General features: G+C 65.2%; 2 protein-coding genes across 6 annotated transcripts in view; one reads left to right on the forward strand and one right to left on the reverse strand.

The window, feature by feature from the left end:
• AHNAK2 (AHNAK nucleoprotein 2) overlaps positions 1-14,247 on the forward strand; it is a 31,907-nt gene extending 17,660 nt beyond the window's left edge. The window contains 15 exon segments of the mRNA XM_053666072.1: positions 1-370; positions 372-446; positions 448-1,264; positions 1,266-1,564; positions 1,566-3,852; positions 3,854-5,886; positions 5,888-6,554; positions 6,586-6,705; positions 6,707-7,507; positions 7,539-7,894; positions 7,896-8,744; positions 8,746-9,180; positions 9,182-9,413; positions 9,445-10,239; positions 10,241-14,247. Coding sequence (XP_053522047.1) covers positions 1-370; positions 372-446; positions 448-1,264; positions 1,266-1,564; positions 1,566-3,852; positions 3,854-5,886; positions 5,888-6,554; positions 6,586-6,705; positions 6,707-7,507; positions 7,539-7,894; positions 7,896-8,744; positions 8,746-9,180; positions 9,182-9,413; positions 9,445-10,239; positions 10,241-13,732 — 13,628 coding nt within the window. The 3' untranslated portion in view covers positions 13,733-14,247.
• A 1,375-nt stretch (positions 14,248-15,622) lies between these two features.
• PLD4 (phospholipase D family member 4) lies at positions 15,623-22,237 on the reverse strand. 5 transcript variants are annotated; one of them, XM_053666134.1, is made up of 12 exons: positions 22,131-22,237; positions 20,604-20,693; positions 20,161-20,324; positions 19,332-19,515; positions 19,061-19,181; positions 18,510-18,637; positions 17,848-18,048; positions 17,059-17,198; positions 16,785-16,950; positions 16,604-16,700; positions 16,236-16,323; positions 15,623-15,948 (listed from the first exon to the last, which is right to left on the reverse strand). In XM_053666134.1, the coding sequence occupies exons 1-12, from the start codon at positions 22,155-22,157 to the stop codon at positions 15,861-15,863; spliced, it is 1,494 nt and encodes a 497-aa protein (XP_053522109.1). In that variant the 5' UTR covers positions 22,158-22,237; the 3' UTR covers positions 15,623-15,860. The 5 variants fall into 5 exon arrangements, with proteins under 5 accessions (XP_053522109.1, XP_037020179.2, XP_037020180.2 ...); XM_053666133.1 differs by having other exon boundaries at positions 15,859-15,948; positions 16,097-16,323; XM_037164284.2 differs by having other exon boundaries at positions 15,855-16,323; positions 20,161-20,318.
• Between the last annotated feature and the right edge of the window lie 5,284 nt (positions 22,238-27,521).

The raw sequence follows: 27,521 nt of genomic DNA on the forward strand, positions 1-27,521 counted from the left end.
CGAGGGTGCCAGAGGGCCACCTGCCCAAGGTGCAGATGCCCAGCATCAAGATGCCCAAGGTGGACTTCAGAGGCCCGCAGGTGGACAACAAGGGCCCCCAGGTGGACCTGAAGGGCCCGAAACTGGACGTGAAGGGCGCCAAAGGCCAGGTGACCGTCCCCGAGGTGGAGGTGCCGCTGCCCGGCGTGGAGGTGGACCTGCAGGCGCCTGGCGCCAAGCTGGAGGCAGACCTGGGCGCCGCAGACAAGGAGGGGGCCAGCAAGTTCAAGATGCCCAAGTTCAAGATGCCGTCCTTCGGCGTGTCGGCCTCAGGCAAGCCCGCCGAGGCCTCGCTGGACGTGTCCCTGCCCTCCGTGCAGGCCGAGGTCAAGAGAGCCCCAGGGTGACATCAGCGTCGAGCTGCCCTCTGCCGAAGTGGACGTGAAGACAGGCGAGCTGGGTGTGAAGCATGCCAGAGGGCCACCTGCCCAAGGTGCAGATGCCCAGCATCAAGATGCCCAAGGTGGACTTCAGAGGCCCGCAGGTGGACATCAAGGGCCCCCAGGTGGACCTGAAGGGCCCGAAACTGGACGTGAAGGGCGCCAAAGGCCAGGTGACCGTCCCCGAGGTGGAGGTGCCGCTGCCCGGCGTGGAGGTGGACCTGCAGGCGCCTGGCGCCAAGCTGGAGGCCGACCTGGGCGCCGCCGACAAGGAGGGGGCCAGCAAGTTCAAGATGCCCAAGTTCAAGATGCCGTCCTTCGGCGTGTCGGCCTCAGGCAAGCCCGCCGAGGCCTCGCTGGACGTGTCCCTGCCCTCCGTGCAGGCCGAGGTCAAGACCAGTGACATCAGCGTCGAGCTGCCCTCTGCCGAAGTGGACGTGAAGACAGGTGAGCTGGGTGTGAAGCTGCCAGAGGGCCACCTGCCCAAGGTGCAGATGCCCAGCATCAAGATGCCCAAGGTGGACTTCAGAGGCCCGCAGGTGGACATCAAGGGCCCCCAGGTGGACCTGAAGGGCCCGAAACTGGACGTGAAGGGCGCCAAAGGCCAGGTGACCGTCCCCGAGGTGGAGGTGCCGCTGCCCGGCGTGGAGGTGGACCTGCAGGCGCCTGGCGCCAAGCTGGAGGCCGACCTGGGCGCCGCCGACAAGGAGGGGGCCAGCAAGTTCAAGATGCCCAAGTTCAAGATGCCGTCCTTCGGCGTGTCGGCCTCAGGCAAGCCCGCCGAGGCCTCGCTGGACGTGTCCCTGCCCTCCGTGCAGGCCGAGGTCAAGACCAGTGACATCAGCAGTCGAGCTGCCCTCTGCCGAAGTGGACGTGAAGACAGGCGAGCTGGGTGTGAAGCTGCCAGAGGGCCACCTGCCCAAGGTGCAGATGCCCAGCATCAAGATGCCCAAGGTGGACTTCAGAGGCCCGCAGGTGGACATCAAGGGCCCCCAGGTGGACCTGAAGGGCCCGAAACTGGACGTGAAGGGCGCCAAAGGCCAGGTGGCCGTCCCCGAGGTGGAGGTGCCGCTGCCCGGCGTGGAGGTGGACCTGCAGGCGCCTGGCGCCAAGCTGGAGGCCGACCTGGGCGCCGCCGACAAGGAGGGGGGCCAGCAAGTTCAAGATGCCCAAGTTCAAGATGCCGTCCTTCGGCGTGTCGGCCTCAGGCAAGGATCTGGGGACGTCCGTGGACGTGACTGTGCCCAAGGCCACAGGGGAGGTGAGCCTGCCCTCGGTGGGGGTCGAGATGGGAGCCCCAGAGGCTGGCATCCATCCGCCCTCTGCTGAGGTGCAGCTGCCCGGGGCAGACCTGGAGGTGTCCCTCCCTGAGGGAGAGGTGAGCCTGGGCGAGCTGAAGGGCAAAGCAGAGGGGGCCAAGTTCAAGGGCCACCTGCCCAAGGTGCAGATGCCCAGCATCAAGATGCCCAAGGTGGACATCAAGGGCCCCCATGTTGACATCAAGGGCCCCCAGGTGGACCTGAAGGGCCCGAAACTGGACGTGAAGGGCGCCAAAGGCCAGGTGACCGTCCCCGAGGTGGAGGTGCCGCTGCCCGGCGTGGAGGTGGACCTGCAGGCGCCTGGCGCCAAGCTGGAGGCCGACCTGGGCGCCGCCGACAAGGAGGGGGCCAGCAAGTTCAAGATGCCCAAGTTCAAGATGCCGTCCTTCGGCGTGTCGGCCTCAGGCAAGCCCGCCGAGGCCTCGCTGGACGTGTCCCTGCCCTCCGTGCAGGCCGAGGTCAAGACCAGTGACATCAGCGTCGAGCTGCCCTCTGCCGAAGTGGACGTGAAGACAGGCGAGCTGGGTGTGAAGCTGCCAGAGGGCCACCTGCCCAAGGTGCAGATGCCCAGCATCAAGATGCCCAAGGTGGACTTCAGAGGCCCGCAGGTGGACATCAAGGGCCCCCAGGTGGACCTGAAGGGCCCGAAACTGGACGTGAAGGGCGCCAAAGGCCAGGTGGCCGTCCCCGAGGTGGAGGTGCCGCTGCCCGGCGTGGAGGTGGACCTGCAGGCGCCTGGCGCCAAGCTGGAGGCCGACCTGGGCGCCGCCGACAAGGAGGGGGCCAGCAAGTTCAAGATGCCCAAGTTCAAGATGCCGTCCTTCGGCGTGTCGGCCTCAGGCAAGGATCTGGGGACGTCCGTGGACGTGACTGTGCCCAAGGCCACAGGGGAGGTGAGCCTGCCCTCGGTGGGGGTCGAGATGGGAGCCCCAGAGGCTGGCATCCATCCGCCCTCTGCTGAGGTGCAGCTGCCCGGGGCAGACCTGGAGGTGTCCCTCCCTGAGGGAGAGGTGAGCCTGGGCGAGCTGAAGGGCAAAGCAGAGGGGGCCAAGTTCAAGGGCCACCTGCCCAAGGTGCAGATGCCCAGCATCAAGATGCCCAAGGTGGACATCAAGGGCCCCCATGTTGACATCAAGGGCCCCCAGGTGGACCTGAAGGGCCCGAAACTGGACGTGAAGGGCGCCAAAGGCCAGGTGACCGTCCCCGAGGTGGAGGTGCCGCTGCCCGGCGTGGAGGTGGACCTGCAGGCGCCTGGCGCCAAGCTGGAGGCCGACCTGGGCGCCGCCGACAAGGAGGGGGCCAGCAAGTTCAAGATGCCCAAGTTCAAGATGCCGTCCTTCGGCGTGTCGGCCTCAGGCAAGCCCGCCGAGGCCTCGCTGGACGTGTCCCTGCCCTCCGTGCAGGCCGAGGTCAAGACCAGTGACATCAGCGTCGAGCTGCCCTCTGCCGAAGTGGACGTGAAGACAGGCGAGCTGGGTGTGAAGCTGCCAGAGGGCCACCTGCCCAAGGTGCAGATGCCCAGCATCAAGATGCCCAAGGTGGACTTCAGAGGCCCGCAGGTGGACATCAAGGGCCCCCAGGTGGACCTGAAGGGCCCGAAACTGGACGTGAAGGGCGCCAAAGGCCAGGTGGCCGTCCCCGAGGTGGAGGTGCCGCTGCCCGGCGTGGAGGTGGACCTGCAGGCGCCTGGCGCCAAGCTGGAGGCCGACCTGGGCGCCGCCGACAAGGAGGGGGCCAGCAAGTTCAAGATGCCCAAGTTCAAGATGCCGTCCTTCGGCGTGTCGGCCTCAGGCAAGGATCTGGGGACGTCCGTGGACGTGACTGTGCCCAAGGCCACAGGGGAGGTGAGCCTGCCCTCGGTGGGGGTCGAGATGGGAGCCCCAGAGGCTGGCATCCATCCGCCCTCTGCTGAGGTGCAGCTGCCCGGGGCAGACCTGGAGGTGTCCCTCCCTGAGGGAGAGGTGAGCCTGGGCGAGCTGAAGGGCAAAGCAGAGGGGGCCAAGTTCAAGGGCCACCTGCCCAAGGTGCAGATGCCCAGCATCAAGATGCCCAAGGTGGACATCAAGGGCCCCCATGTTGACATCAAGGGCCCCCAGGTGGACCTGAAGGGCCCCGAAACTGGACGTGAAGGGCGCCAAAGGCCAGGTGACCGTCCCCGAGGTGGAGGTGCCGCTGCCCGGCGTGGAGGTGGACCTGCAGGCGCCTGGCGCCAAGCTGGAGGCCGACCTGGGCGCCGCCGACAAGGAGGGGGCCAGCAAGTTCAAGATGCCCAAGTTCAAGATGCCGTCCTTCGGCGTGTCGGCCTCAGGCAAGCCCGCCGAGGCCTCGCTGGACGTGTCCCTGCCCTCCGTGCAGGCCGAGGTCAAGACCAGTGACATCAGCGTCGAGCTGCCCTCTGCCGAAGTGGACGTGAAGACAGGCGAGCTGGGTGTGAAGCTGCCAGAGGGCCACCTGCCCAAGGTGCAGATGCCCAGCATCAAGATGCCCAAGGTGGACTTCAGAGGGCCGCAGGTGGACATCAAGGGCCCCCAGGTGGACCTGAAGGGCCCGAAACTGGACGTGAAGGGCGCCAAAGGCCAGGTGGCCGTCCCCGAGGTGGAGGTGCCGCTGCCCGGCGTGGAGGTGGACCTGCAGGCGCCTGGCGCCAAGCTGGAGGCCGACCTGGGCGCCGCCGACAAGGAGGGGGCCAGCAAGTTCAAGATGCCCAAGTTCAAGATGCCGTCCTTCGGCGTGTCGGCCTCAGGCAAGGATCTGGGGACGTCCGTGGACGTGACTGTGCCCAAGGCCACAGGGGAGGTGAGCCTGCCCTCGGTGGGGGTCGAGATGGGAGCCCCAGAGGCTGGCATCCATCCGCCCTCTGCTGAGGTGCAGCTGCCCGGGGCAGACCTGGAGGTGTCCCTCCCTGAGGGAGAGGTGAGCCTGGGCGAGCTGAAGGGCAAAGCAGAGGGGGCCAAGTTCAAGGGCCACCTGCCCAAGGTGCAGATGCCCAGCATCAAGATGCCCAAGGTGGACATCAAGGGCCCCCATGTTGACATCAAGGGCCCCCAGGTGGACCTGAAGGGCCCGAAACTGGACGTGAAGGGCGCCAAAGGCCAGGTGACCGTCCCCGAGGTGGAGGTGCCGCTGCCCGGCGTGGAGGTGGACCTGCAGGCGCCTGGCGCCAAGCTGGAGGCCGACCTGGGCGCCGCCGACAAGGAGGGGGCCAGCAAGTTCAAGATGCCCAAGTTCAAGATGCCGTCCTTCGGCGTGTCGGCCTCAGGCAAGCCCGCCGAGGCCTCGCTGGACGTGTCCCTGCCCTCCGTGCAGGCCGAGGTCAAGACCAGTGACATCAGCGTCGAGCTGCCCTCTGCCGAAGTGGACGTGAAGACAGGCGAGCTGGGTGTGAAGCTGCCAGAGGGCCACCTGCCCAAGGTGCAGATGCCCAGCATCAAGATGCCCAAGGTGGACTTCAGAGGCCCGCAGGTGGACATCAAGGGCCCCCAGGTGGACCTGAAGGGCCCGAAACTGGACGTGAAGGGCGCCAAAGGCCAGGTGGCCGTCCCCGAGGTGGAGGTGCCGCTGCCCGGCGTGGAGGTGGACCTGCAGGCGCCTGGCGCCAAGCTGGAGGCCGACCTGGGCGCCGCCGACAAGGAGGGGGCCAGCAAGTTCAAGATGCCCAAGTTCAAGATGCCGTCCTTCGGCGTGTCGGCCTCAGGCAAGGATCTGGGGACGTCCGTGGACGTGACTGTGCCCAAGGCCACAGGGGAGGTGAGCCTGCCCTCGGTGGGGGTCGAGATGGGAGCCCCAGAGGCTGGCATCCATCCGCCCTCTGCTGAGGTGCAGCTGCCCGGGGCAGACCTGGAGGTGTCCCTCCCTGAGGGAGAGGTGAGCCTGGGCGAGCTGAAGGGCAAAGCAGAGGGGGCCAAGTTCAAGGGCCACCTGCCCAAGGTGCAGATGCCCAGCATCAAGATGCCCAAGGTGGACATCAAGGGCCCCCATGTTGACATCAAGGGCCCCCAGGTGGACCTGAAGGGCCCGAAACTGGACGTGAAGGGCGCCAAAGGCCAGGTGACCGTCCCCGAGGTGGAGGTGCCGCTGCCCGGCGTGGAGGTGGACCTGCAGGCGCCTGGCGCCAAGCTGGAGGCCGACCTGGGCGCCGCCGACAAGGAAGGGGGCCAGCAAGTTCAAGATGCCCAAGTTCAAGATGCCGTCCTTCGGCGTGTCGGCCTCAGGCAAGCCCGCCGAGGCCTCGCTGGACGTGTCCGTGCCCTCCGTGCAGGCCGAGGTCAAGACCAGTGACATCAGCGTCGAGCTGCCCTCTGCCGAAGTGGACGTGAAGACAGGCGAGCTGGGTGTGAAGCTGCCAGAGGGCCACCTGCCCAAGGTGCAGATGCCCAGCATCAAGATGCCCAAGGTGGACTTCAGAGGCCCGCAGGTGGACATCAAGGGTCCCCAGGTGGACCTGAAGGGCCCGAAACTGGACGTGAAGGGCGCCAAAGGCCAGGTGGCCGTCCCCGAGGTGGAGGTGCCGCTGCCCGGCGTGGAGGTGGACCTGCAGGCGCCTGGCGCCAAGCTGGAGGCCGACCTGGGCGCCGCCGACAAGGAGGGGGCCAGCAAGTTCAAGATGCCCAAGTTCAAGATGCCGTCCTTCGGCGTGTCGGCCTCAGGCAAGGATCTGGGGACGTCCGTGGACGTGACTGTGCCCAAGGCCACAGGGGAGGTGAGCCTGCCCTCGGTGGGGGTCGAGATGGGAGCCCCAGAGGCTGGCATCCATCCGCCCTCTGCTGAGGTGCAGCTGCCCGGGGCAGACCTGGAGGTGTCCCTCCCTGAGGGAGAGGTGAGCCTGGGCGAGCTGAAGGGCAAAGCAGAGGGGGGCCAAGTTCAAGGGCCACCTGCCCAAGGTGCAGATGCCCAGCATCAAGATGCCCAAGGTGGACATCAAGGGCCCCCATGTTGACATCAAGGGCCCCCAGGTGGACCTGAAGGGCCCCGAAACTGGACGTGAAGGGCGCCAAAGGCCAGGTGACCGTCCCCGAGGTGGAGGTGCCGCTGCCCGGCGTGGAGGTGGACCTGCAGGCGCCTGGCGCCAAGCTGGAGGCCGACCTGGGCGCCGCCGACAAGGAGGGGGCCAGCAAGTTCAAGATGCCCAAGTTCAAGATGCCGTCCTTCGGCGTGTCGGCCTCAGGCAAGCCCGCCGAGGCCTCGCTGGACGTGTCCCTGCCCTCCGTGCAGGCCGAGGTCAAGACCAGTGACATCAGCGTCGAGCTGCCCTCTGCCGAAGTGGACGTGAAGACAGGCGAGCTGGGTGTGAAGCTGCCAGAGGGCCACCTGCCCAAGGTGCAGATGCCCAGCATCAAGATGCCCAAGGTGGACTTCAGAGGCCCGCAGGTGGACATCAAGGGCCCCCAGGTGGACCTGAAGGGCCCGAAACTGGACGTGAAGGGCGCCAAAGGCCAGGTGGCCGTCCCCGAGGTGGAGGTGCCGCTGCCCGGCGTGGAGGTGGACCTGCAGGCGCCTGGCGCCAAGCTGGAGGCCGACCTGGGCGCCGCCGACAAGGAGGGGGCCAGCAAGTTCAAGATGCCCAAGTTCAAGATGCCGTCCTTCGGCGTGTCGGCCTCAGGCAAGGATCTGGGGACGTCCGTGGACGTGACTGTGCCCAAGGCCACAGGGGAGGTGAGCCTGCCCTCGGTGGGGGTCGAGATGGGAGCCCCAGAGGCTGGCATCCATCCGCCCTCTGCTGAGGTGCAGCTGCCCGGGGCAGACCTGGAGGTGTCCCTCCCTGAGGGAGAGGTGAGCCTGGGCGAGCTGAAGGGCAAAGCAGAGGGGGGCCAAGTTCAAGGGCCACCTGCCCAAGGTGCAGATGCCCAGCATCAAGATGCCCAAGGTGGACATCAAGGGCCCCCATGTTGACATCAAGGGCCCCCAGGTGGACCTGAAGGGCCCGAAACTGGACGTGAAGGGCGCCAAAGGCCAGGTGACCGTCCCCGAGGTGGAGGTGCCGCTGCCCGGCGTGGAGGTGGACCTGCAGGCGCCTGGCGCCAAGCTGGAGGCCGACCTGGGCGCCGCCGACAAGGAGGGGGCCAGCAAGTTCAAGATGCCCAAGTTCAAGATGCCGTCCTTCGGCGTGTCGGCCTCAGGCAAGCCCGCCGAGGCCTCGCTGGACGTGTCCCTGCCCTCCCGTGCAGGCCGAGGTCAAGACCAGTGACATCAGCGTCGAGCTGCCCTCTGCCGAAGTGGACGTGAAGACAGGCGAGCTGGGTGTGAAGCTGCCAGAGGGCCACCTGCCCAAGGTGCAGATGCCCAGCATCAAGATGCCCAAGGTGGACTTCAGAGGCCCGCAGGTGGACATCAAGGGCCCCCAGGTGGACCTGAAGGGCCCGAAACTGGACGTGAAGGGCGCCAAAGGCCAGGTGGCCGTCCCCGAGGTGGAGGTGCCGCTGCCCGGCGTGGAGGTGGACCTGCAGGCGCCTGGCGCCAAGCTGGAGGCCGACCTGGGCGCCGCCGACAAGGAGGGGGCCAGCAAGTTCAAGATGCCCAAGTTCAAGATGCCGTCCTTCGGCGTGTCGGCCTCAGGCAAGGATCTGGGGACGTCCGTGGACGTGACTGTGCCCAAGGCCACAGGGGAGGTGAGCCTGCCCTCGGTGGGGGTCGAGATGGGAGCCCCAGAGGCTGGCATCCATCCGCCCTCTGCTGAGGTGCAGCTGCCCGGGGCAGACCTGGAGGTGTCCCTCCCTGAGGGAGAGGTGAGCCTGGGCGAGCTGAAGGGCAAAGCAGAGGGGGCCAAGTTCAAGGGCCACCTGCCCAAGGTGCAGATGCCCAGCATCAAGATGCCCAAGGTGGACATCAAGGGCCCCCATGTTGACATCAAGGGCCCCCAGGTGGACCTGAAGGGCCCGAAACTGGACGTGAAGGGCGCCAAAGGCCAGGTGACCGTCCCCGAGGTGGAGGTGCCGCTGCCCGGCGTGGAGGTGGACCTGCAGGCGCCTGGCGCCAAGCTGGAGGCCGACCTGGGCGCCGCCGACAAGGAGGGGGGCCAGCAAGTTCAAGATGCCCAAGTTCAAGATGCCGTCCTTCGGCGTGTCGGCCTCAGGCAAGCCCGCCGAGGCCTCGCTGGACGTGTCCCTGCCCTCCGTGCAGGCCGAGGTCAAGACCAGTGACATCAGCGTCGAGCTGCCCTCTGCCGAAGTGGACGTGAAGACAGGCGAGCTGGGTGTGAAGCTGCCAGAGGGCCACCTGCCCAAGGTGCAGATGCCCAGCATCAAGATGCCCAAGGTGGACTTCAGAGGCCCGCAGGTGGACATCAAGGGCCCCCAGGTGGACCTGAAGGGCCCGAAACTGGACGTGAAGGGCGCCAAAGGCCAGGTGGCCGTCCCCGAGGTGGAGGTGCCGCTGCCCGGCGTGGAGGTGGACCTGCAGGCGCCTGGCGCCAAGCTGGAGGCCGACCTGGGCGCCGCCGACAAGGAGGGGGGCCAGCAAGTTCAAGATGCCCAAGTTCAAGATGCCGTCCTTCGGCGTGTCGGCCTCAGGCAAGGATCTGGGGACGTCCGTGGACGTGACTGTGCCCAAGGCCACAGGGGAGGTGAGCCTGCCCTCGGTGGGGGTCGAGATGGGAGCCCCAGAGGCTGGCATCCATCCGCCCTCTGCTGAGGTGCAGCTGCCCGGGGCAGACCTGGAGGTGTCCCTCCCTGAGGGAGAGGTGAGCCTGGGCGAGCTGAAGGGCAAAGCAGAGGGGGGCCAAGTTCAAGGGCCACCTGCCCAAGGTGCAGATGCCCAGCATCAAGATGCCCAAGGTGGACATCAAGGGCCCCCATGTTGACATCAAGGGCCCCCAGGTGGACCTGAAGGGCCCGAAACTGGACGTGAAGGGCGCCAAAGGCCAGGTGACCGTCCCCGAGGTGGAGGTGCCGCTGCCCGGCGTGGAGGTGGACCTGCAGGCGCCTGGCGCCAAGCTGGAGGCCGACCTGGGCGCCGCCGACAAGGAGGGGGCCAGCAAGTTCAAGATGCCCAAGTTCAAGATGCCGTCCTTCGGCGTGTCGGCCTCAGGCAAGCCCGCCGAGGCCTCGCTGGACGTGTCCCTGCCCTCCGTGCAGGCCGAGGTCAAGACCAGTGACATCAGCGTCGAGCTGCCCTCTGCCGAAGTGGACGTGAAGACAGGCGAGCTGGGTGTGAAGCTGCCAGAGGGCCACCTGCCCAAGGTGCAGATGCCCAGCATCAAGATGCCCAAGGTGGACTTCAGAGGCCCGCAGGTGGACATCAAGGGCCCCCAGGTGGACCTGAAGGGCCCGAAACTGGACGTGAAGGGCGCCAAAGGCCAGGTGGCCGTCCCCGAGGTGGAGGTGCCGCTGCCCGGCGTGGAGGTGGACCTGCAGGCGCCTGGCGCCAAGCTGGAGGCAGACCTGGGCGCCGCCGACAAGGAGGGGGCCAGCAAGTTCAAGATGCCCAAGTTCAAGATGCCGTCCTTCGGCGTGTCGGCCTCAGGCAAGGATCTGGGGACGTCCGTGGACGTGACTGTGCCCAAGGCCACAGGGGGAGGTGAGCCTGCCCTCGGTGGGGGTCGAGATGGGAGCCCCAGAGGCTGGCATCCATCCGCCCTCTGCTGAGGTGCAGCTGCCCGGGGCAGACCTGGAGGTGTCCCTCCCTGAGGGAGAGGTGAGCCTGGGCGAGCTGAAGGGCAAAGCAGAGGGGGCCAGGGTCAAAGGCCATCTGTCAAAAGTTCGGGTGCCCAGCATCAAGATTCCCAAGGTGGATTTTAAGGGGTCCAAAATGGACATTAAGGGTTCTAAGAGCAAGGTGGTTGTCCCAGTTGTGGATGAGGTTATGCCAAGTGTGGAGGTCGTTATCCGTTCACCAGGTGCCGAAGTGGACAGCGACTGCAACCTGGGTGACCAGGATGTGAGCAGGAGGTTCAAGATGCCCGACGTCAGGGTGCCATGTTTTCGGCCGTCATCCAGTAAGACTCCAGTTTCATCTGACCTGCGTTCCAGTGACTTTTTGTCCGATGAGATCTCTCCTGACCATGGTTCGCATTTAGTTGATTCAACTCGTCGTTCTGTTGTCTGCGGTCACCTGGGTAGGCTCCCCTCTGGCCTCAAATCTGAAGAAAAAAGCAAAATTAAGAAACAACCATTCAAAATCTCCAAGGTGTTCTCTCCCCCTGAAAAGTCTCCTCCACATCTGGTCACTCTGGTGGAAGGTCCAGGGGCCGCCACAGCTGACCCTGCAGCTACTGCCCCCAAAGTGCCAGCCGAGGACTGGTCTGTCGGGGAATCTGCGGTGCCACCAGCGCCCGGGCGCCACCTAGGCTGGCCTGGTGTGTCCTCAGCCGTCCTCGATATGGGCAGTCCCCTCACTGAGTCCTCTGTTGTCAGATCTTGTGAGCGTGTGACTCTTACAAAATACCAGGTGACCGTCCCCAGAACCTCCATTTTTGTGGAGGTGCCGGAGGACACCAGCTCCGAGCCCCAGGGGGAAGCTCGCTGTCTCAGCTCCGCACCCTCTGTAGACCTCCCGTCCTGGGAGCATGTCCCTTTGTTCTCAGCGGGCAGCCCCCCAGGTCCTGGCCACGCCCTGACTGTCACATCTGATGGCCGGGTGACTTTCCCTAAATTTCACAGACCCAAGTTCGGGTTTCCTGTGTCTGGTGCCATAGTGGCGGATGCAGAGCCGCAACCCAGGGGATGTGCCGTGTCTCTCCCCAGCCCTGCACCAGTACCAGATGCTGAGGAAGCCGAGGTGGGCCTGTGGCCAGGCACCCAGCCGCTGAGCACAAGTGTCTCTATGTCCCAGGGGATGCAAGGCAGCCTGGGGACATCGGCAATGGCCTCTGGGGCCGGACCAGCTGAAGACACTGATGGTGAGGGGAAAAGCAGCCCCCTAAAAATGCCGCGTCTCCGCCTCCCGTCCTTCAGACGGTCCCTGAAGAAGGAGGTGGCGCCCAAAGAGGACCCTGGACAGAGCGTGGCTGTGGAGACAGGTGTGCCCAGCGCCCCCGGGAAGGGAACCCCTGAGAACGATGCGGAGAAGGGGAAGGGGACCATGCCTGGCTTTGCTGTGCCAGAACCGGCCCTTCCCAAAACGAAGCCTTCCAAGGGAGGGGACCCTGAGCCTGCCCTTGTTGGTGCTGCCATTTCCACAGCAGGGGTGGCCCCCCATGCCACCCCAGCGGCCAGCAGTGAGGGCCCCCTGGAAAGCGTGGGCACGGAGGTCCCCCTGCCACAGGTTCTTCTTCCCGGTGGCAGCTTCGCCGGGCCTGACCTCAGACCCAGCCCTGCTGCAGGTGGCCATCCTCCACCTGCACGGGACCCGTCGCTCCGAGAGGGCAGCCCAGGCCACAGGCTGGGGGCTGACGTAGGGGAGGCGGCAGCGCCTGCGGCTGGAAGCCAGGAGGGCGACTCAGCAGTGGGCACCATGCCAGCCAGCCCGCACGACAGCTGGTTCAGGATGCCCTCGCTCCGCCTGCCCAGCTTCTGGCGCTCCTCCAAAGAGCGGGGTGCGGCTGGCGGGCCGGGGGCGGCAGCCCCTGTGTCCCCACCACCCCCAGAGGCAGAGGGAGAGGCTCTGAGGCGAAGTCTCGACGGCGGAGGCTTACAGGCCCACCCGCCTCCCACAGGGACCTCCTCGGGTGAGCTTCCCACTGCCGAGAGCACCCAGCTGGGCCCAGGCGCAGGCTGCCACCCCCTGCAGGCTCCCAGAGGGAGACTTTCCGAAACACAACCTCCTCCCGGGAAAACGGGCGAGACTCCAGCAGGGGATGCGGGAGGCACAGAGCACCCGCCTTCCCCGCCCGAGGGCCCCCTCACGCTGAAGGCTTCGAGGACCGACATGCCAGCCCAGATCTCTGTCGTCCACATGCGGCAGGTCTGGGCGGATTCTGTGCTCACTGTCAAGTTCCCCGAGTTGAAGGTGCCCAGGTTCACCTTCCCGGCCCCCGGCTCCGAGGTGGACATCTTTGTCCCTCCCCTGAGCGAGGCGAGGCATGAGGACAGCAGCCGTGTCCTGGCCCAGCACAAGGACGGCCCTGGTGCCTGTGGCACCAGCTTCCTGAAGGCAGGCGCTGAGGTCCCCGGGCAGCAACCTGCGGCCCTTGACCTCCCCTCGGACGCTTCTCCCATTTCTAAGGTCAGGGTGCACATTCAAGGCACTCGGGCTGAGAGCCACGAAGTCACCATACACAGCAGGGTCACGGCAGAGTTCACCGACCTGCCGGGCCACGAGGCTTTTTCCACTCAGATCGTGCGGGAAGCGGAGGTCCCGGCCTCCCAGATCCAGACGCCGTCCTATGGATTCTCCCTGCTGACCGGGAAGGTCCTGGAGACGCCCCTGCGGGCACAGGTGCACCTGGTCTCCTCAGACCCCTCGACGCCCGAGGGCTTCCCGGCAACTGCCGAACGGGCGGCCCCGGGAGCCGACCCTGTTTCTGGAGCTCTGCACCCGGACACCGGGGAGCCGTTTGAAATCATCCCTTCGAGTGCCGTCCTCGTGCCGGGACCACCTGCGTCGGCCTGGGAAGCACTCCCTGGCCCCCCGCGTGCCGCCGACAGCTGTTCAGACGAGGAGCCCGCGGAGGTCCTCGAGTTCACCCCTGATGTCAGCCGGGGCGAGGGCGGCGCCGCTGCCGAGAAGCCTGGGAGCCAGCGGCCCTCCAGCCGGTTCAGGTTCTGGCTTCCGAGCATCGGGTTCTCTTCCTCCACCAGCGAGGCGCCAGGTGGTCCCACGGAGGACGCACCCAGCCCTGCTCCACCTGCTCCAGTCCAAACACAGCCCGAGGCCCGCCCCGGGGCGGAGCCACCGAGGAAAGCAGAGAAGGCCGGCTGGTTCCGATTTCCCAGGTTAGGATTCTCCTCCTCGCCCAGCGGGAAGAGAGAGAGCTCTGGGGAGGACGAGGCGGGCCTGGCCGGGCCGAAGCTCCAGGAAGAAGTGGTCACCTTTTTCGATGCCCGAGAAAGCTTCTCTGTGGAGGAGCCCGACGGCCGGGAGCCCACCGAGGCCGCCAGCACCGAGTCCACAGCCCAGTGAGGCTGCGAGTGGTGCTCTCTGGGGCACCAATTCGGAGAGCAAGGGCGTGGCCATTGTGGAGCCTCCGGCCGCCGGGGACGCGGGGACCGGGCGGGCAGCGGTGCTCCTGGAGGTGCTGCTGCAGAAGTCTTAGCTCATACGCTTCGGGGAACCTGCCCTCGCACCCCCGAATAGACGGCTGCTTGCTCACAGGGCTGCCCTGGCCCCTGCCCAGCGCTGCTTCCCAGCTGAGGGAGCTTCCCTGGCCGGCACGTTCCTGGGAACCCAGGTCCTGCACACTGATAACCAGTTAGCCCTTTTGTTGGCCTTCCTGCCAGGCCAAGCTGGGGGGGTGGGGCTTCCTGTGACAGGCAGGGCTGCTGGGCCGGAGGGTGTGGCTGGTGCTGGCTGGCCCTGGGCCTCGAGCCAGAGGAGCTGGAGGAAATTCTGTCGGGGTCGCCACCCCTGCACCCCCACCCCTGGTGCACACACAGCCCCAAATGCTGCCCTCACTGTCCCTGCCAGGCAATAAAGGAGGTGATGAACCGCAGTGTTGGCCATGAGGGCTTTTGTCCTGGGAAGCGCCGCCCCTTGGCCCCCACGCAGTCCACTCCCAGGCTCCGTGGACAGTGGACTCAGGGCGAGTCTGGGAGCAGTTGTCCAGGGGCCCATGTGTCCGTCCAGACCCCTGTGGGCCAGCACGTGGGGGACCCCCAGCAGGTGTGGGGGGGCACGGACACGCACCCCCCTACCCCCAGCCGACGGCAAGGAGAGAGGGCTCGGGGCTGCAGGTGGGCGGGGCCCTTGGCCGTCTCAGAAGCTTCCTTCACCACAGCCGCCTCCTCCAAGCAGCCCAGGGGGAGCAGGTCCACGTGGGTGCTGAATGAGGGGCAGGGGTTTCCTACAGCAGTCACGCCTCCCCTGGGCTCGTGGGCAGACGTGCTCTGAGCTGTTGCAGACCCTGGCCAGCAGAGTCCGCCTGCTGTGGCTGACAACAAGAATCAGTGCACAGGCGACAACAATCCTGTGTGGGAAAAGGGAACAGGCACGACGGCTCTCTCAAGGGGGCAGTGTCTATGGTGCCTCGGCCACTCCCTCAAGAGGGGAGCGCCCCGACCCTCGCTTAGACAGGCTTTTATTGTTTTCCTGGGGGTCTCACATCAGAGAAAGATTTGTTATCTATCACACGGAACAGTAGTGTCTACATTCTAGGTACAAGCAAGGAAAGGAAAATAACAGGCAGACGGGAGTGGCAGTGAGCTGATTAGCTCTGTGCTTGGGAGAGCTCACACAGGCTTTGGATATTACCTTGAACACAGACAATACACGTTTGTTGCTGTAGACCAGGGTGATGGAGTTTTAGCGAGAGCGTAACAGTCTGTCTGCATCTTCTAGGCCCGATTCCCACGGGAAGACTCGGTTTGAAGGCCTGGCTCCGGCCCGCGGGTGCCTGAGCCTGGGGCTCTGCCTTGCCAGACTGGAGAGCCATGGGACTGGAGGTGGGGGGGCAGGGTCCACTGGGAGCAGGCGGTCAGGTCTGGGGGCGAGGCTGGATGTCCCTCCCTGTGCCACCGTGGGCATCCAAGTTAGGGGGCCATGGAACCTTCTGGAAAGTGAGCCAACATCAGGTCCCTGAGTGGCTCACGTGTGAAGGGGGCGTCTGGTAGGTTTTGGCTGTGCAGTCCAGCCTCCAATTCCCTGTCTCCCTGCCTGGCCCCTGTGGGGCGCCCCCCACCCCAGGCTGGGGGTGCTGCCTGGCTTCAGGGGTTCTCATCCCTCTGGCAACCCCGAGTCGAGGCCCAAGATGCCGGGGCTTCTGTCTGGAGGCCGCAGGGGCCTACGCCCGTCCCCCCTCCCCACCCCCACCCCCGGGTATTGGTTGTCTGCTCATGTAAGAAATCACCACACCTCAGCAGCTGAAACGACACATTTATCACCCCCGATTCTGTGGGTCGGGAGCCCCAGCACAGCCTGGCCCCCCGCAGGACCCGCGGCTGTGACCCTGGTGAGAGTCAGGGGCTCTGGGGACACACAAGCGGCCCCCTCACCCGCCTGCCATGTGGACACGGCCCCCGCGGGGTCAGGCGTGGACTCTGGCCCCGGCCAGATGCACAGAGAGACAGGAAGGCGGATGTGCTCTGAAGGCCCCTCATGTGGGCGGGACTGCAGTCTGGCAGGGGTCGTGCAGAGGCCTCTGGGGGTCCCCTTGATGAGGGAGGCGCATTGAGGGGTTGCGTCTGGAGAGCAGGGGAGAGTGAACAGTTTGTTCCACTGCCCTGGGCCTGGGCAGTCTTGACCCTGACCATGGCCTGTGCGGAAGGAGCTGCCTGGAGTCCAGATGGGAGGACGGACGGGCGGGGAGGCCTTGAGGGGAGCAGCACCCACCAGGGACATCGGGGTGGGGGGGGATCAGTGCTGCCACGAGCAGTCCTGGCCCTGCGCCTGTCCGTCCAGGCCCACGGCGTAGCGGGAGCTCCAATCCCGCTCAAACAGCTGCCGCAGCTGCTCCTGCACGGTGTCGCACCTGGGCTCCGTGACCGAGGGCCTCTGGCTGACCACCAGGCCCACACCTGAGGTGCTGCTGAAGTAATCTTCCGACCAGTTGGAGGTGCCTGGGGGTGCAAGACAGAGACGCTGGGTGCCTGGCCCGGTCCCGTGGGCACCTATGAAGGCTGGTTGGTCGTGTGGTCCTCAGAACGGCACTGAGACTCCATCCGTGGCCACTCTGTCCTCTGGCCTAAGAGCAGTGCCCCTGCCGGCCCCCGGGCTGGCTATGGCCGGGGCTGGTCCCTTCGCATGGGTCTGTGTGGCCTCTGTGCCCTCACTTGGGGCTGCTCCCGACACTCAGGGGCCCTCGGTCCACCCCTGCCACGGACCCCCACAGCCACTCACCGATGTAAGCTGCCCTCTCTGTGACCATGAACTTGCTGTGGTTCACCCTGCTGAACGGGATGTTGGAGTGGTTCCCCACAGGCACGATGAAGACTTTCTTTGGGGGCAGAGAGGAGGGGGCGTGTTACAGAGGAGAGGAGGGTGCCTCCCACCAGCCGGGCCCCGGGGTGGGAGTGCTTACCACGTCCACGGAGATGCCGGCCGCGGGGTCGCTGAAGGCCTGCAGGGACCGTAGGTAGGGGAACATCCTGGGGTCCGTGTTGAGCCAGCAGCTGACCAGCAGGCGCACGTGCACACCCCTGCCAAAGGCCGCCTCCCGCAGCGCATTGTCCAGCACCGGCCAGTACCTGAGGCAGTGGAACAGGGTCCAGGCCCTGGGCGCCCCCAGGGCCCTGCCTGCAAGGTCCGGGCAGGAGGGAGAACGGGCTGCCCCCCAGGGCCCAGGGGCTCCCTACCTGGCCGGGTGGGTGAAGCGGGTGGTGGGGAAGTAGTCCATCACCGAGGCGTAGATGAACTGCCGGGCCCCCCGCATCACTGCCAGCAGCGCGTCCAGGTCCCGGGTGCGGCCGTGGGGGCAGAGCTCGGGCGGCGACGCCTGAGAGGCAGAGAGGTCCCCTGCAGGCACTGCCCCCCCCTTCCGAGCCTCTTAGCTCCCTGACCTGGGAGCCCTTGTGCACCCCTCCCTCCAGCCTTTGGGATTCAGGGGGCAGACGGAGGCGCTGCCTGCAGAGGCAGGAGGGGGTGGGCCCGGCCCTGCCCACCCCGAGGAAGACAGACCCTGTGCCAGGCAAGGCTGCCCATCCGCTCCAGGCGCCCTGGGCCGAGTGCTTGCCCTGAACCCAGGTCTTGGCCCTCGTCCGGCCGCGCGGCCAGAGGGGGGCGCCCTTCCCTCAGGGCGCCCGCTGGGACCGGCCCGCCCAGCTTCCTTCCTCCCCTGCAGAGTGACGAGGTCGCAGGGTGCACTGGCCTCTCTTGGCCTCCCCAGCCCCAGTGGAACCCCTCACCCCCACCTGGCACTGCCCTTGGAGACCCCCGAGGCCCCCCCCCCCCCCCCCCCCCCCCCCCCCCCGCTGCCTGTCTCTCCTGTGGGCGGCGAGGGTTGCATCCTGGGCTGGAACTGGGCCTGCCTCCCCCGACCCCTGACACCACGGCCATCCAGGGTGCTGGGCCCCGGCTGTCTCCCCGAGGACCCACAGGCGCTGTGGTGACTGCCAGGTGCCCTGTGGGCCCTGCCGGTGGCTCACCGAGAAGTAGGCTGTGGTGGGCACCCCGTCAAAGCGGGCGTAGAGGGGCTGGAAGCGGTTGAAGTGGGACGAGAAGTTCTGAGGCCAGTGTTTGGGGAGTGCAGCCTTGGGCGCCCCCAGCACCCAGTAGGTCTGGAAGGTCTTCTCCAGGTCCCGGGCCAGGCGGCTGCAGTTGTAGACGACAGCACCGAGCTCCTTCACCTGCGGGGACAGCGGCGGCGCTGGCCGGGGGCGCAGGCGGGGCACGGCCCACACCCGGTGGCTGGTCCTCGGCAGCACCAGCAGCAGGAACCCCTCACAGGCAGGGTCCCTTCCATGTTGCCCGTCGCTCCCGGGGGTCTGAGAATGCACGCCCACCACCACGACCCGGTGGACGAGGAGGGCAGGAGACACTGCTCCTCCCTTCAGTCGGGTCGGCACTGGCCGGGACCCCGGGGGGCCACTCTGCCTCGGGGGGGGGGGTGACCGTGCGATGGGCCCCACAGCGTGAGCTCGGTGGCGGGGGGCGCCCTGTGACTCACGGAAGCACCTCGCACGGGCCCCGCTGTGCTGAGACAACACTGTGGCTGTGTCGCCCAGGCTCTCATGTGGGGGCTGTGGGGACCCCAGGCAGAGCCCCGGAGTGTGGGGTGGGGGCTCCCCTGCGGGGCTGCGGGGCTCACCTGGGTCAGGGACCGCCAGTCCATGTTGGCACTGCCCAGGTAGACGTGCAACCCGTCCACGACCCAGAACTTGGAGTGCAGAACGCCGCCGGTGAGCCGCCCCATGGGCACCTGGCGTACCTGTGCACCTGGCCAGGGTCGGGGGGGGGGGCAGCAGGGTGAACCAGCTTCCTGGGAGCCTCACAGCGCTCGCAGCCCTGCGTCGGCTTCTCTCCCCTCCCACACCATCTGCTAGGTCCGTGCCACTTTAAAGATGGAGAAACTGAGGCACGGACTGGCCCTGGAGCCCCCTCGTAGCCCCACGCCAGCTGTCTCGTGCTGCCCCCCACAGGCCGCCCTGTGCTGCACCCCGTGGATGGTGCTCCGGCTCTTCGTAGCCCGGCCCCGTGGAGCTGCCTGGAAGGGTTCGTGGCCCGAGCCCCTGCCCCACGGGAGTCCCGGTGCTTTTCCCGGCTCCCAGAAGCAGCTCCGATGTCCTCGTCCCTGTCCCTGACGCCAGCAAGTCAGCCCCCTGTCCACCCCAGGTGCAGGAGGGGCGGGCAGGCACCCACCTCGGGCTGCCAAGGCCTGGAGGTCCGTGGAGTTCCTGGCCAGTGTCGGGTGGCTGGTGGCCACAGCCAGGGACACATTCCTGTCCAGCACCTGTTGCAGCTTCTGCAGCAGGGCCTCTCCCTGCGGCCCAGACTGGCAGTGAGCGGCAGCCCCAGGCCGGCCCTCTGCCGCCCCCCGCTATGAAGGACCCACCCCGACCACCCCCAGCTCAGAGGCAGAGTGATGGGTGGCCCTGCTCAGTGGGAGGAAGGGCAGGGGCTGGGGACGCACCAGCTGGGCAGAGGTGTCGTTGACCCCGATGTCGGGGCCCGTGAGGGACCAGTAGTAGGAGGCGATGTGGACACTCTCCTGGGCGGCATCCAGCAGCTGCAGCCAGGCCTGGGCCAGGGGCTGGGCGAACGGGCTGCCGGCCGCAAAGGGCAGGTCCTGGGGGAGGCTCTCCACGAGGAGCAGCCTGGGGTGGAGCCGGCAGGGCCCAACATGAGGCCGCCAGCCTGCCTCCCACCACCGGCTCCATCAGCGTCCGCACAGCCGAACCAGAGGGGCTGCTGCTGACCAGGCCCCAGGGCGGGGTGCCAGAGGGGGGAGGGGCAGCCACCTGCCCGGGTGGCACAGGTGCCCAACCTGAGCCCCACAAACCCACCCGCAGTGGGGGGTGACAGCTGGCAGCCGGCCAGGGAGGGGCCTGAGCAGGGCGGATGGGGGCCCAGGCCCCGACCCAATCTGAGCCCCTGCCCGGGGAGCCCATGGAGCTGGCGGGGAGGCACTGGGAGGTGGTGGGGGCCGGCCGGGTTAGGCGAGCCCCCGTTCCACACATGGGGGCAGACACAGCTCCTGGGGCGGTAAGGATGCCACACCGCGGCCCCGGTGGGGGTCGTCCCGACCCCCAGGTGGTCCTTGTGTGTGCGGCAAACAGCACCCCAAGTCCACCCCAGCCAGTCTGGAACCCTCACTCCGGGCTCCCCGCCGCCCTCCCCCCTGGAGCCTGCATCCTCAGAGAAGAGCTGGCAGAGGGCTGGGGGGGGGACAGGGGTGCCGGGACACCACAGCCCAGGGCTGAGACCTCCCCCCGCCCCACAGACCCCACGGGCTCACTCACTGACAGGAGTCTGGCCCCTGGTCCTCCCCTCCCAGGGCCTCCCAGGCCGGGGACGTGGCGGGTTGCCGCTGGCCCCAGGTGGGCAGATGGGGCACTTGCCACAGGAGGTAGATGAGAGCCACGCCACTGAGCCACAGCACGGCCAGGGTTCCCAGGACCTGCAACTGGACAAGGTATCACCAAGGGGTCCCCCACTCCCTGGGAGGGCGAGGCCTGCCACTGGGGGGAGGCCACATGGGCAGGGGTGGGGAGGAGGGTGCTGAGCCCACTGTGTTGGTGAGGTCAGGTGGCCAGGTGGTCACCGGCTGTCCTCCCAGGAAGACAGAAGTGTGTGGGTCAGTGCTGGGCAGCTCTCTGGCTGGGGTGCCCCCAGAGGGTCCCTCACAGCTCTGCCCACGGGCCCTGTGAGGCCGCCCCACCCCTGCCCCCAGCCCCAGGCCTACCGTGCCCAGCTCTCTGCTCCGTGGGCTGGGGGGCAGCATGGGGTGGGGCCATGCAGGGGCCAGCAACGCTCTCCACGGAGGGCTCCGCACCTGCGCCGAGTGGCCCCATGTCACCTGCAGCCCTGGCCACAGGCAGCTGGGCGCTGGGGACACCCCCGGCTGTGGGCACCCTGCAGACACCTGCTCAAGCCCCTGGGGCCTCCCACTCCTGCTCAGGGTCCCACTAGTGTAGGTCTCCACCACGCTGCCCCGGCCACAGCCTCTGACCGGCGGGAGGGGACCCTGAAGTGGAGGAGCCCCGGCTGTTTGCTAGTGTGTGTGTGTCCGTGTGTCTGTGTGTCTCCCCTCTCTCGGTCCCCTCTCGGCGGGTGTCGGGGGCAGCAGAATCTCAGTTCCTTGTTCCGACCACGACCGCGGCGAGTGTGAGAGTCGGTTCTGCTTTCGAGCTCGGCTCTCGTTTCAGGCCTATAAATAGCCACTTTCCTTCCCCGCTGACCCCCGGCTCCCCTCCCGGAGCTGCCTTGGTCCTTGTCCTGCTGGGAAGGCACCATGTGGAGAGGGAGAGGGACCCAGTGTGGGCTGAGCCAGAGCCCCACCGTGCTCTCGGGGGGCTGTGGGCTGAAGCAGGACCCTCGGTGCTGCCTGGGGCCTGGGACCGAGACCAGGAGCGCCGGCTCCGCCTCAGGCCTCCGAGGGTCCTCTGGGGCTGCCCCCCACGGGACACCTGCCCCACCTTAGCACAGGGCAGTGCGGCCACAAGGGTAGAACCCAGGGTCTGTGCCTGACCCGAGCCAGGGCATTTCGGGGTGGAAGCCAGAGCAAGAGGGGGGCCCTTCTAGGGTCCCCAAGGGCTGGCACCCTTCTTCTAGGAAGCTCCCCCAGAGGGGAGTCAGGGCCTGGCAGCAATGGGCTCGGGCTGGCCAACCCCCTCCCAGGGAGGGTACGGGGCCCAGCACCAGGCTGCCACGCCACGGCCTCTCGGGACAGGACAGGTCGTCAGAGTGACAGGGCGGGGGTGGGGAGAGGGCACAGGGACAACCTCAGGAGGGTCCTGACCCCGCACCTCACACCACAGGTGCTGCCAGCAGACAGACAGGTCGGGGCACCGCCCGGCTGCCTGCCGCCCCCCCCAGTCCCCTCGCAAGTATTGTCTCCCCTCAGGGCCACTGGGAATTCTGCAGGAACAGGGGCACCGGCCACCAGGGCGGCTGAGGCAGCTGAAGCCCTGTGTGCCCCCTCCGTCCCCGAAGACCCCATGTGTCCCTCCGATGGGCTGCTGTTTGGAGGGGGCGACCCATCAGCACTGGTGCTCAGGACTGTGATAGACCAAGAGACCCCCCTCCCCAGGGACAGGTGGCGACCAAGCCCTGTGTGGGGGCCGTGGGCCCCGCAGGCGCCAGAGGTCTCGGCTGAAGGTGAGGACACTCGCCCTTAGGGTGCGGGGCCCGGCTGGGGGGCCCCAGGCTGGGACAGGCCCACCGGGGACCCTGGGGAGGGGCGGGCGGGCCCCGGCTCCGTGGCACTCACCTCTGGGGGTCCTGCTTTGACACCCATCTCGGCTCCAGCCCGACTGCAGCCCTCAGCTCTCTGGGCCGGCTCCGGCTGCCTCGGCCCGCCCACCTGCCTGTCTGCTGCTTCCCCTTTGGTTACTTCCTCTCAGGCCTGAGAACCCCCCTCCACACTCCCGGCAGACGACCTCTGGAGCAGGGTCAGCCAGTTCAAGGGTGGGGCTGACACTTCCACTCCGGAGAAAAACTACCCTCCCTCCACTGCCCGAGATGGACGCGTTCCGGGCACGGACCTGTGTTTTAGGAGGGTTGATGCAAACCACAGGGACCCGAGGAACCGGGGCTCAAGTACGAGTGCTCATGTCTCTCTCACACCAACTAGGGTCAGGGGCTGATGGTCTAGCGATGTGTGGGCCCCACGGCTGTGGGAGCTGGGTCCCTCCGGCTCTCAGCTGTTCCCAAGGGTTGGCCTGCGGCCTCACGGTCCCATAATGGCTACTTGAGCTCAGCTCTCACCTCTGTGTTCCTAGCAGAACACAAAGGCTATCCCGGGGACTTCCTAGAAGTCTCCCACGGCACTTTGACTTATGTTTCATGACCTAAAACTTGGTCACAAAAAAAGTTTAAAAATAGCCCTGGCTGGTGTAGCTCAGTGGATCGAATGCAGGCCTGCAAACCAAAGGATCGTGGTTTGATTCCCAGTCAGGGCCTGAGTTGCCTGGGTTGCAGGCCAGTTCCCAGTAGGGGACCTACGAGACGCAACCATACATTGATGTTTCTCTCCCTCTCTCCTTCCCTTCCCCTCTAAAGATAAATAAATAAAATCTTTAAAAAAAAAGAAGAAAAAGATTTTTAAAGTTTAAAAATAAAAATAAAACGTAGTCACATGACGGCATCTAGCTGCAAGGGATGCCAGGAAATGGAGGCAGGTAGGAACTCCACCCAGGAGAGAGCCGGGGGTTGCTGGTTGGCCTGTCTGACGAGGCGGGCCTGGCTAGAAGGTGCCAACTCTCGGCCCCAGCAACGGGCACTGCCTCCCCCTGCCCCCTCCAGTGGGGGCTCCCTGAACACACAACCCCGTGGCCCTGCAGACTTCACCTTGAGAATAGCCCTCTCACTTCTCTTTGAATAAGGCCGGGGCCTCTGCCCCAGCTCCCCCACGTAAGCTCCCACTCAGGGCAGGGGTTAGCCTCAGGGTGGCCACCTGCCTGCCGTTTGTGTGGGTGGCGGTTCCCAAGATCAGTGTCAACGGGGGATTCAGGGGCCAGGGTGGGTGGCCTGGGAAGTGACTGAGGAATGGTGGCCCCCAGGTCCCTTCATTTGCTTCCTGGACCCGCTGCCTGGGCCGGCCTTGGGGTCGTCTCCAGGACCCAGCCTGGGTGGCTTCTGCTCCCTGGCTGGGCGGCTGGACGGCCGCCCCAGTTCTCTCCGTCGGCAGGTGTGCGGTCCGCGCCGTCCAGGGTGACAGCAGCATGTGTCCAAATGGCCGCGCAGAGCTCCCTGGCCCCACGCAAGCCTGACACAGGACGGGGCCAGGCACCCCGAGGTCGTGGGCCGGCGACTGACCGTGAGGGGTGCCGAGCGCATCGGCCGGTCCAGGGAGGCCCTGTATGTCTTTGGCCCACTTTTAAATCGAGTCACTGAGTTTGTAAAAATAGATTTGGAGGATTTAGTTAATATTCCAAATCATAACTTTTACGGTTAGCCCCGCATTCTCTCACCTCACCTCCTCTTTCTCCCCGATGTTCTAAGGATGTTCCCAGAAAGGGGGGGGCAGCCCCATGAGCACTCAGACCCCCCCACGGACGCCCACCCTGCCTCCTCGCTGTCTTTGCTGACATGTTTTAAAGGAGGGTACAAGTGACATCTCACTCCTCACTGCTTTAGTTTGCATTCCAAACACACACACCTCCTACAACATCCCAGCGCAGTGGTCACTCCTGAAAGTCAGTTACTCCTGAATTTTATCAAGTTCTCGCAACGCTATTACTATCATTATTTTATTTTATTTATTTTTTTAAAATATTTATTTATTTATCTTTAGAGGGGAAGGGAAGGAGAGAAACATAAATGTGTGGTTGCCTCTAGTGCGTCCCCTGCTGGAAAATGGCCTGCAGGGAACTGGCTTGCAACCCAGGCATGCGCCCTGACTGGGAATTGAACCGCGATCCTCTGGTTTGCAGACCTGCGCTCAGTCCACTGAGCTACACCAGCCAGGGCTTATTATCATTATTTTAAACCCATAATTGACTCACCTGCCCCAGCTGGTGTAGCTCATTGGATTGAGCACCGGCCTATGAAGCAAAAAGTTACCAGTTCGATTCCCAGTCAGGGCACATGCCTGGGTTGCAGGCCAGGTCCCCAGTAGGGGGCGCACAAGAAGCAACCACACACTGATGTTTTTCTTCTTCCCTTCCTCCCTCCCTTCCCTTCTCTCTAAAAACAAACAAACAAACAAATAAATAAATAAATAAGATCTTTTAAAAAATAAGTTACACACTTTATAATTATTTTGTCTGGTCAGGGTATGTTTAGAATTACCCACTTTCACCAATTTATCCACTCACATTTTTGTTCTATTTCAGCCCCCTCCTCTGTGAGCACTGCCCTTCCTGGAACACCTCCTTTAGAACCAAGCAGAACACTAGTTTCTCTGGGTACAGAATTCTCGATCGCCCACTGTTTGCCTTGAGAGGGGTCAACGGCCGGCTGTCAGCCACATGAAAATGTCTCTAACTGCATCAGCGAGGGTCACGTTTCTGGGTCTGGCATGCGACCGGCAGAGCCTCCGTGGGAGCTCTGAGGTCTTCAGGCCCCACTGCTGCTGTCGAGGGACCTGCTGCCGTCGCTGGGCAGGGACGCGTCCTGTCCGTATCTGCCGTCCTCCCGGGCCGCTGGTGGAACTGGGTGTTGCTCCGTGTTTTAAACCCTCCCTGGCACACGTGGAGCTCCCGGCACCTGTGGGGGCGTGTTCCAGCCTGTGGGGGGCTGTTGGCACGGAGCGCCAAGCACTGGGGGGCTTACACACAAGAATTTGTTGGTTCAGTTCTGGAGGCCGGAAGGCCCAGCTGGGTGCCGGCCGGGCGGCTCCCTGAGAGGGCCGTGGGGGTATGCTCCTGGCTTCCCTGCTAGTCGCTGGTGCCCCAGGCATCTCCGTGTCTGCGATCGAAGCCGCCCTTTCTGGGAGGACACCAGGCACCTGCGTCAGGGTCTGTGCTGGTGACCGTGCCTTCACTCCGTCGCGGTGGGGTCTCTACCCCCAAGTAAGGTCACATTCAAAGGATGGGGCGCTTGGACTTCGACACCATTTTTGTGGGGGACACAACCCAACCTAGAGCACTCGCCCGTCCCAGCTCTGCCCCCGGCCCCTGCGCCTGCTCCCCCCCCCCCCGTCCTGTTTCGGTGGCCGTGCGCCCTGCACCCGGGCACTTTCCTACTGAGTTTGCTTTCCAAATTTTACTCCCAGTCACTGCAGTTTTCAGTGTGATGCTTTTCCAACCCTAACCAGCTACGGGTTTGTTTGTTTGTTTTTTAAGATTTTATTTATTTATCTTTAGAGGGGAAGGGAAGGAGAGAGAGAGAGAGAGAGAGAGAAATATCAATGTGTGGTTGCCTCTTGTGCGTCCCCTGCTGGGAACTGGCCTGCAACCCAGGCATGTGCCCTGACTGGGAATCGAACCTCAATACTTTGGTTCACAGGCCGGTGCTCAATCCACTGAGCTACACCAGCCAGGGGTTTTTTTTTGTTTGTTTTTTGTTTTGCCTTTTTGCCAACTTTTCGACGTGTTTCACTTGTGCTGTGCTGGGGCTGCCCCAGGTGTGTTTCCAGCCTCTGGCAGCGGCTCCCATCAGCCGAGTTGGCCCATGAGCTGCTGCCGAGAGGCCTTTCTCTGGAGGTGACTTGTACTCGTTCCTGAAGGGACCCGGGGTCACTACCAACCCGGAGCCATGGCATGCAGAGCCCATCACGAGAGAGACCCAGGGCACAGGTCCCTGCCTGTGGCAGGCGGCAGGCAGAGCAGAGCAACATCCGAAGAGGAAGTGGGCGAGATTTTCCACGGCTGGTGCAGGGCACACCAAGCCGCCAACCCGAGAAGTGCTGTGCACTTCGACACAGATGAACGCAGACCCCGTGTGTGCCGCTGCTGAACAGGCATGGAAGCAGAGAGGAAGGAAGACGGGAGGGGAAAGGAACTCGTGAAAGTCAAATAGTAAGTAATAAACAACAGCAGAAACTAATGAAACAGAAATGTATGATACGGAAAACCTACAAAACCGGAAAGTCGGGTCTAGGGAAAGGGCTAGGAAGCTGGCGGCCAGGCCACACTGGACGCGAGGGCAGGTGCGAGGGCAGGTGCGCGGGCAGGTGCGCCAAGGCTGCCTGGGGTTTCGAGGCCCCAGGGGGTCGGCAGCACAGGCGGCACCGGCGTTCAGTGTCCTCCGTCACCCGAGACACACGTGGGGAAGCAGAGACTTCTGAGTGTGCACCGTGGCTGCTTACACGTCGCATGCCTGTGTAACCACCACTGAGACCAACCTCTCGGTCCCTACCTTCCTCCAAGAGGGAACCAAGGCGGGCACCCCTGTTGCCACACTTGTCACGGCCCGCGGACTTGGGCGTTGGCAATGCCCGCGCTGCAGCGTGCGGAGCTCGAGTTCTTTCTGATGGCTTTGCGCTCCCAGGGCCAGGAGCACTTTGTGAGGGGACTAGGCCTGGCTCGGGGCACCGCTGAGATACAAGTGACCCCTGCTCTGCTGACCGAGTGACCTAGTGAGCAGGTGCTGGTGGTGGCTGGCCTTGTGCCCCCCCCCCATGCTGGACACTTGTCCCTCTGGCTTCTAGGTCGTCCCTGTAGCTGAAGGGGGGCCATGACTGGCCTTGGGAGGGAAGGTGCAGGCTGTAGGCACCAGGTGGGGGGATGCAGGCACCGTGGGTGGTCAGAGCCCCCTCCACGGCCATCCAGGGGGAGGATCTGGCTCAGCACGGAGCCAAGGACTGTCCAGCACAGTGTGCCTCTCAGGGGCGCCCTTGGAGGGTGCAGCCTGACGGCTGTAATAAACTTTTCCGGAAGCAAACATCTGGGAAGGCCACTTCGCTTTCTCACCTAGGCCGCCACCTGGTGGTGACATCTGTGCACTGCAGCATCCCCCAGTCTGGGTCAAAACCAAATTTCCAGGCCAGGAAAGGGGGCCCCTTGGATTACAACCCCCCCACCAGCCACGTCGCCCCTGAGAAACAAGGCCAAGGTGCCACCACCAGAATGTTGCCACGTGATAGAATGATTTATTAGAACAAGTTCCATGACAAATCATATAAAATAACCATTTTCTCAAAGACACCGACAGGCCACCTGAGGACAAGCACAGAGGAGCCTCCGTGGAGCCAGACAAGTAAGTTACTGACCCGAGG

The sequence above is a fragment of the Artibeus jamaicensis genome, unplaced genomic scaffold (genome assembly GCF_021234435.1).
Source record: "Artibeus jamaicensis isolate MK-2021 breed Jamaican fruit bat unplaced genomic scaffold, CSHL_Jam_final contig_444, whole genome shotgun sequence".
NCBI lineage: Eukaryota > Metazoa > Chordata > Mammalia > Chiroptera > Phyllostomidae > Artibeus > Artibeus jamaicensis.